The sequence below is a fragment of the Diadema antillarum genome, unplaced genomic scaffold (genome assembly GCF_040938485.1).
Source record: "Diadema antillarum isolate AM-2024a unplaced genomic scaffold, OU_Dant_1.0 seq00001253_RagTag, whole genome shotgun sequence".
Taxonomy (NCBI): Eukaryota; Metazoa; Echinodermata; class Echinoidea; order Diadematoida; family Diadematidae; genus Diadema; species Diadema antillarum.
Window position 1 is genome coordinate 191,602 of NW_027272039.1, and position 9,329 is coordinate 200,930.

General features: G+C 37.3%; 1 protein-coding gene across 1 annotated transcript; it reads left to right on the plus strand.

Annotated features, from left to right (window-relative positions):
- Window positions 1–501: 501 nt before the first annotated feature.
- Window positions 502–8,677, plus strand: LOC139745328 (shiftless antiviral inhibitor of ribosomal frameshifting protein homolog). The gene is made up of 5 exons (XM_071655727.1): window positions 502–666; window positions 2,559–2,729; window positions 3,946–4,097; window positions 6,662–6,803; window positions 8,486–8,677. Exons 1-5 carry the CDS (start codon window positions 580–582, stop codon window positions 8,675–8,677), a joined length of 744 nt encoding a protein of 247 aa, XP_071511828.1. The 5' UTR covers window positions 502–579.
- Window positions 8,678–9,329: the final 652 nt, after the last annotated feature.

Consider the following 9,329-nt stretch of genomic DNA (forward strand, 5'->3'; position numbering starts at 1 on the left):
CTCATATTCGAGGAAAAATATGCTGCATATACCTGTGGTCATGAAAACTTTTATCTAAAAGGCTAATTAATCAAAGGTTCCGCTATATGAGACCTTAACCTCTACAAAATTTTGTTTGCTTGTTCTGGAGATTGACGTTATAAGTATGCTTTTTTTGTTGTTGTTGTTGCTTACTTGTCTGTTGCTAATCTGTATCCAAACTATATTTTTATCTTTTAAATGTATCATTTGCCTTAACATCTTACTGTCTCTTAAGCGAAGTTTCATACTCTCTTTAAAATGAAAATATACTTTTGAAGATTGAAGTTCTTGTTTTGCTTTAACATCATATGACAATTTTTGTATATTTCCTACTGATTTTGGGCAGATGTAAAGAAATCAGCCATTTCCATCGATAAGTGTATTCCTCCAGTATATACATGGAATACGCACCGAAATTATAAGAGGTGTCAATGCATTATAGTGCTGACAGGACGATAATTTTTGCATCAAAATCACACTACCGGGAATGGCTAATCTAAATTATAGCATAACCTTCTTCTACAGTAAGTCCAACGTTATTGTAAAGATGGGTCTTTAATGTTGTTGTTTTTTCTTTTACCCCTTAATATACAGAGACATCGGATTGGAAAGGAGCGCATCAAATACAAGACAACTGCTAATGAGGTGAGACTTAAAGGACAAGTTCACCTTCATAAACATAAGGATTGAGAGAATGCAACAATAATAGTAGAACACATCAGTGAAAGTTTGAGGAAAATTGGACAATCGATGCAAAAGTTATGAATTTTTAAAATTTTTGTGTTGGAACCACTGGATGAGGAGACTACTACAGCTTGTGAGTCATATGCGTACAACAGTATAAAGAAAATGTAAAAGAAAATTTAACATATTTTCACTTTTTTCGCGGAATAAAAGAGCACTTGACTTGCCTCTTTCTAAATGCGGGGGGAATAATATTACCCATAACATTTGTCGGTAACGAGTCAGGGGAATGTGTACTTTTTTCAAAAGATGGAATTTTGTGAAATTCTCTTTATATTTTCTTTATATTGTTGTACGCATGTGACATCTAAGTTATACATACACTGCAGTAGTCTTCTCATCCAGCGGTTACTGCACAAAAACTTCAAAAATTCATAACTTTTGAACGGATTGTCTGATTTTCCTCAAACTTTCACTGATGTGTTCTACTAATATTGCTACATTCTCTTAATCCTTATGTTTATGAAGGTGAACTTGTCCTTTAAAGGACAAGTCCACCTTCATAGACATGTGGATTGAGTGAATGCAGCAATTAGAACACATCAGTGATAGTTTGAAGAAAATTGGACAACCCGTTCAAAAGTTATGAATTTTTGAAGTTTCTGCTCAGTCACTGTTGGATGAGAAGAGTACTATACTTATAACGATATAAAGAAAACATAGAAAAGATTCAACATATTTTCGCTTTTCTCGCATAATAAAAGAACGCTTGACTTGCCTCTTTCAGAAGGCAGGCGGAATAGTATTACCCTTAACATACGTCAGTCAAAAGAAATGGTACTTTTTTCAAAAAATGAAATTTTGTGAAATGGTCTTTATATTTTCCTTATATCGTTGTACGCATGTGACATCATACACTGTAGTAGTCTTCTCATCCAGCAGTGACTGCATGCGCAGATACTTTAAAATTCATAACTTGTGAACGGATTGTCCGATTTTCCCAAAACTTTTACTGATGTGTTCTACTAATATTGTTGCAGTCACCCAATCCACGTGTGTATGAAGGTGGATCTGTCCTCTAAACTTGCAAAGCACATGCAGTGTATCGTCATAACGAGAAGTGAAAATCAAGGAGGCTACGTGATGTTCAAACTCACTTGGGCTTGATAAGGACGGTTTATAAAAAGGCACCGAAGGAAAGAGGGCGATTTGCTGAGACGAGAAGACAACTCCTCAAACTCGCGTGATAAGTCTATGCCTTATATAGTTTTTTGCCTCCTCCTGCTACACGAGTTAGGTTGAATATGGAGCGAGTTTATAAGGGTTGATAATCTTAGTATTGGTTGAGATAAGGAGTCAGCTGTTAATTTTTTGCGAGATACTTAGAAATCACTTTATGAAATGCTAAAGAGTGTATACAATTCTAAGAGAGGATTCAAAGTTTATTTGATGAAAAAAAAATGTTTTGAAATGGCTGGACATAGTCATAGGCCTATCCAAAAACAAGGTGAAGCAAAGTGGTTCTCATAAAAGATGGGTCCCACCTTTTACTAGGACCTCTTTGTGGATATTGCTAGCCCTTTTCATACCAATTTTCATGAAATAAACTTTGAACTTTTGTTAGAATTCTTATGCTTTTTCGTATTTTCATGAGAGGTTTCTAATTTCCTCACTAAAAAGTTGGAAACCGGAAGCCCCGTCTCGACCGAAACTATGCCACCCAAGATATTCCCCCCCCCCCTTTAACTTTAACAAGCTATTCTGTCTCTGTTGGTATCTAGTTTAATCCTAGTTTAAAAGAACAATTGCAGTAACTGTTGCCATTTTCTTTTCTTTTTTTTTTCTTCTTCCAGCCAGATCAAGACAAAATTAGAGCCGTATGTCGGGCTATCGAACGCGAGTCTGGTAGCCTCGGCGTGCGTTTCGTTGTCAGACAGAACGGGACGACGGAGTTTACCGTCCGGGGCTCAGAGGATCAAAAAGAACTTGCTCTGCGCTTGATCCACATGCGACTGAAAGGAGTGGTGAGGCAATTATCCTATATACCGAGAAGTTGTTTGCCTGAAATTCATTAGTTTTCTTCTTCCTTCAACAATTATTCACTTTTATCTACAGCGAAAGAATTCCCATCAGACTAGGTACACTTTCTATTTGCAGTCGGACTTGAAGTCGATTTTGTGTGTGTGTGTGTGTGTGTGTGTGTGTGTGTGTGTGTGTGTGTGTGTGTGTTTGTGTGTGTTACGTGCATTTCATTTCATTTCATTTGCATCCCTGCTTTGTGTGTTTGTTTTGTTTCATTCAGATTTATTACATGTAGGCCTATAATGATTATGTGTGTTTGTGTGTAACTCATCACTATAAGAAAGTTTTCCAACATCAAGTTGATGATTAAGTGGATATTCATAAATAATCTAGAATCGTAGATTCACTCCAAAAACCTATCAAAATAAATGTAAATAGTACAACTCGGCGAACACAGAATTCCGGCTTGAACTGTGTACTGAGTAATATATTTCCACGATGCCTTCTGCTGATGCGTGTGAATATAGGTCTTCAGATCACAAATAGGAATCCTTCGATCAAAGTACAATGTGTTTTTTTTTCTGCATCCATGCACTAATTTCCACCTTTCCTGCCTTTCGTGACGTCAACAACGGCGAAGCCAGTTGAAATAAGCGTACTAACAGTATACCCTACGGTGTGTACCTGGCCATAACCAGGTGTTCACCATGAGCAAGACATGTTTTACGCTGTGCAATCCATACGATTTGATCATTTCATTTTCTTGTCACTATTAGACTTAGTCCTATGTCAAATTTCTCTAGAATTTCCAGAAGTTACAGAATTCGTGAATTATAGACCCATTCACATCATCAGAAATAAACAAGTAATGGGATGTCAGGGGACCTCTGAGTTGTATTGAAGTATAAGTACAAAATATGAATAAGTGAAACTTTTTTTTTCAAGCTGGCATAAGATTGAAATGATTCCTATATATACCAGGAAGAGTTACATTCCTATCTTTTTATAGAGTCTCATCTACACAAGTCTCTTTACACTCACGCAAAAGCTTTGCGCATAAAATCATTTTTGCAATATGCATTAATTTACATTATATGCATCATAAATGATAATAAAAAAGCAAACGCAATAACATTGCACGTTATACATTGTACATTTTACATTGTACATGACTACGATCGACACATACAGCCTGCATGTATTTTATTTCGATTTCAGCCAATGCCCGAACCGCCCGCTGTAGTATTTCCTCTGTCTGCCGAAAATGTCGAGCGACACAATGAGCACCTTAGCGACCGGAGGGAGTTCGCATGCCGTCCGTGCGCTTATGTTTGGTGGAGAAAAGTTTTCGAGTACAAGCCGGTCTCAAGGTAAATGCAGAAAGCAAGATGAAAATATCTTAACTGTATTATATGTCTATCAATATTGATACATTAGTAGAAAAATATTAGGAGAACACATCAGTGAAAGTTTGAGGAAAATCGGACAATCGATGCAAAAGTTAGTAATTTTTACAGTTTTGGTGTTGTAATGACTGGATAAGGAGACTACGTACTAGAGTTCATGACGTCATGCGTGGACAATATTATACAGAAAATATAAAGAGAATTCCACAAAAATTCATTTTTCATGAAAATTACACATTCCATCAACTTCATACTGACATATGTTCAGGGTATCAGTAATCATTCCCCCTGCCTTCTAAAAGCGGTTAGTTAAGTGCTCTTTCATTACGCTAGAAAAGTGATTGCATGTTGAATTTTCTTTATATTTTCTTTACTAGTACACTGCAAAAAGTCCGGTGTTAAATAGTGAACACCGAGCTGGTGTTAAATTTTCGATGCTCATTTATGGTGTTAAATTAACACCTCCGGGTGTCATTTCCAAATTTTATACTGTTTTTTTGAAGAGTTTCTTAGTAACTGCACTTCTTGTTGATTTTTAATTTAAACAAGACGATCAAGAATTTTACATTGAAAGACTAGATTTTTGAAAAAATGTGAAAATAAATTTACACCAAAGTAACACCAGCTGGTGTGGTCTCTTATTGAAGCTGGACGGGTGTTAAACCATTGATATCAACACCAACAAATATCAAATCAACACCATGTGGTGTCATTTTTGAATTAACACCAGTACAGTGTCAAAATAACACCAGGTACAGTGTCAAATTAACACCACAAAGTGTCAGGTCAACACTTTTCAACACCATCACAGTGCATATTTAACACCTGTGGGTGTGGTCCTTTATTGAAGTTTGATCGGTGTTAGATTTAACACCCGTGGTGTTAAATCTAACACCGATGTTTTTGCAGTGTATGATACTCGTATGTTGTCCTCAAATGATGTCATAAACTCAAGTATAGTCTCCTTATCCAGTAGTTCCAACACCAACATTTTTAAAGTTCATAACTTTTGCATCGATTGTCCGATTTTCCTGAAACTTTCACTGATGTGCTCTAATGTTGCTTTCACTCAATCCACATTAAATGGGTTTTGGTTTCCTTTAAGAGTGATCTTGGGCCTTTATTTTATAGAGCGAAAGTTCAAAATATCAGAGCTCGCTCATGCAGTCTGCTGGGTCGCATTGCTGAACCACCTCTAGTTCTGCCATCATGCATTCCAGTATTAACACATAAGCTCGATCAATTTCCTTACATGACCATGTGACAATTTTATACGTTTTACTTTTCTGTTATACTATAAGTTAAAAGAAAATAGATTTTTAAATCCGTTCTCCGTATAATTTCATGCCTATGAATTCGGGAACCTACAGTTTTACAAGCTTCATAGCTTTTATTTAGGCCCCAACATATTTCTGACATTTACTTGTGACATCTTCAGATGATGACCATATATTTGTGTTAAGTATGTTTTTGGTGTTCCTTTTCTTTCTTCTCCAATAAAAAGACATGGTTGTATATATTTTGTATTCTTGCTTTACTGTCACTCATTTTGCAGTGGCGGATCCAGGGGGGGGGGGCGCAACCGGTGCACGCCCCCTTTATTTTTCGTTTAAAACAAAAGAAATAAAAAGAAAAAATGAAATGAAACCCGGAAGTGGCACCAGAAATATCAGTTGCGCCACCCCCCCCCCCCATCTTTACAGAATTCCTGGAACCGCCCCTGTACTTGTATATCAAATGCAAGTATGGAACACTGAAGTCAAGCAGTAGTGAGGGATTATGGCAACGTTCAAATGAAATTATAGCGTCGGCCTCATGCCAAAAGGGCCCTAACAGTGTACAAAGTCTGTGGTGCTACAAGGCCATTTTGGCATGAGGCCGACGATTATTAGTATAATTTAAGATGCGACGGGTGCATCTTAGGAGAGACTGGTAAAGTACACTCACACACTCTCCCTCCAATAGCTTGTTTGTCATCTCCATCGGTAAGAACTTTATTGAATTATAATTTAATTAAAACACTATGAATGTGTACTCTTTTTTTTTATCATGTAATGCATATTCAAGAATGTAAACACGCATTCATAGAATGATGAATAGTGTTCACCACTGGTCATTAGAACATTTTTTTTTTATTTGCCCAACCCTTGTACTGAACACAATAAATTACATGAACGGAGTATAGAAATAATATTTATTTTTTTTTTTGCGATGTGGAAAGATATTTCAACACTCCTTGGCTGACAAAATAATTCTGATTCTCGGGAGAATTTATTCAAGTGTATGTTGAGCAATTCTCGTATAATATGACGTTGGTGTATAGAATACATTGAACTCTGATGATAGTCAATTAAACCTGATATTAAACGAATCGCGAATATGATGATTCATTGTAAAATCGTTTGTCTCGCTGTGATGTACATGATGTCATTATATTGTGCTTCAACAAGTGTGATTTCGCTATTTTGTCGTTGTTGTTGCTGCTGCTGTTGCTTATTGGGGTTCTTTTTAATACTATGATAACATAGATGTCCAAGGTGCCATGTTCGTTACGACCCGATTCCCAAAGAGCGGGAGTTCGGGTGGGGCCGCTGCCCGAACTGCAGGAATGTGTTCACAGGACGAGCGCAGGTCGGAGTACCTGTACACTGCTTCAAGTGCAACCGAATGGTAAGTTTTACTAAAGAATACTCAATGAAAAGTACATAACCCCCTGTAAAATTTGCCCTTCACGAACATTGCAATTGACATCATAAAACAATAATGATAGAGGACGCAATCGAGATCAAATCAAATTACTATATAGGACAGAGACACTAATCTCTCTGAGTGTAGCATCATAAACGGCGGTATTAGCGTATTATATACGGATACGGAATATATAGGTGACCTCCCGTCTCAAAAAACCCCAAAGTATAGGCCAAAATGAATATTCACTTTTCTACATACTTAGTTTGAAAGAGTATAGTCTCTAAGTTTTAAAATGATACACCTGTTCAAACTGGACCATCCTTACCCATTCAAAAAAAGATTAAAATATGAGAGAGTTAGGAGGTGCAGTTTCATTAAAAAAAAAGAAAAATGAGAAAAGATGATTTAAAGATAATGGTCACTCAAACTTTAAAAATTTGAGTCGGTCAACCCAAATGACTTTTTGCTCCATTATGATACAGAGAATCCTAATACTTGTATACGACTTATTGTGGGTTTTGAGCAGTTTTTAAGCAGCTAGGTGTCACCATAAAAAGCTGCTATATAGCTCAATGGTGTCACCAGAACAAACAAAACAAAACAAAACAAAACACGTGATCACCCTAATTGGACAATGAGCGCTCTAACCATTCCAAGCGCCTTCTCTTTTAGCTATTCAGTAAAAAATTTGAGATCTTTTGGCTTTATACACTGTTTTGTAAGGAATCCCCCTCCCGATTATTTGTATCTTCTTGTAATCATGTAAAGGTAGATCGATGTTGTATAAATAACGCAGAAGAGAGAGAAATGAAATAAATCAATGTGCGTGATAAGTATTATTTTTGACAGTGTGTATGTATGTGTGTGTGTGTGTGTGTGTGTGTGTGTGTGTGTGTGTGCGTGTGTGGTTGCGAAGCAGCAACTACTTGCTTTGGCAGCACATCATTTCAAATTGGGAGATGCAAAGAAGATTAACTAATGACTATCTTGAAAAACAATACAGTCAAGCCTGTCTTAGCCACCACCTGTCTATAGCGGCCACCTGCCATTATACGACCACTAGAACAATTCCCTCCTGAATAGAGAAAAAGCATATTAAAGAATCTGTCTTAACGGCCTCCTATAACGGCCACTTTTTTCGTCTCCCTTGGGTGGCCGCTATAGACAATTTTGACTGTATCATGACACTATTCCGATGGTTATAAGCAGATTCTCACACAGCATCAGATATTGCGGTGGCCATCGCTATAACTCACAAAACTTTAATTCTCCGAACTTTAGTTTTATTGTCTATCTGATTTTCTCTGAGCCACACTTCGCATGAATTCGCATGATGTCCTGTCTTCTTTCGAGCCATTGTGGAAAACATACATGTAGTCCCAAATCAAAACAATATTCGATGGAGAGTGACCTTCCTTCTTTTTACCATGTTAAAAGGCTTTGAAAATGAATAATATGTTATAAACTCTCATTATCCTTTCATGATTATCAGGCGAGTGCTCATTACGTTACCACAATAGGCAATTAATGATTCAAACGAGAAGAAATGTCTATGCACTTATTATGTATAAAATATGGCCCTCGCCCTCGGTCAGTCAGTGCTAGTATTGTTGCCGGTGAAAACTGATGATTTCTTATATGTTTTCCCTTTGTTGTTCAAGGTTTTCCCCGACAAAATCGGACCCAAGCCCGCGAGGGGGCGCCACGCCTGCGAAGCCTGCAACAACGGCCACATCCGCCCTTGCACGTCGTACCCCCATATACCATACACCAGCGTGCCACACGAAAGCACGGGGTCTACGGTCTCCACCTTCCTCACTCAAGTGTCAGAGATCGAACACGATTTCGACTAGGGCCATCTCTCTGATCGTGCTTGTGATCGATGATGCAAGGACTGCATAATACTGTCAGAATTCTATCGATTGAAGGGCATGTACATTTACATTATTAAAGGGATCGTAAAATAGTTTTGGTTGCGGCCTAATTTCAGGTTTCTAACATTTTTTGGTGAGATAATCAGAAACCTGTTATGAAATATGAAAGAGCATGTAATTCTATGAGGAATTCAACGTTTATTTGATGAAAATTGGTTTTGAAATGGCTGAGATATAAAAAAAGAGCGATTCTACTAAAGTGTGGGACCCACACTTTATCACGATCGCTTTGTTTTACTTTGTTTTTGGATATTTCAGTCATTCCAAACCCGATTTTCATCAAATAAACTTTGAATTCCTCTTAAAATGGTATGCTCTGTACTATATAATAAGTGTTTTCTTGGTATCTTGCAAAAAGTTAAAAGCCTAAATCTCATCTCCACCAATACTGTACTATCCCTTTAAATCTAACCCTTTGGGTGCCTTGAGTTCCGATTGGCACAGAAAATCCCACAACGCTGTAAACACTCAGTCCAAAGTTCTGGCACAGAAAGGTTAAGGTTAAGGGTTAAAGGTTAAGGGTTAAAGTGTACCCTTGAGTAGTGGTATTTGTCGTAACACGCTTGCAAAT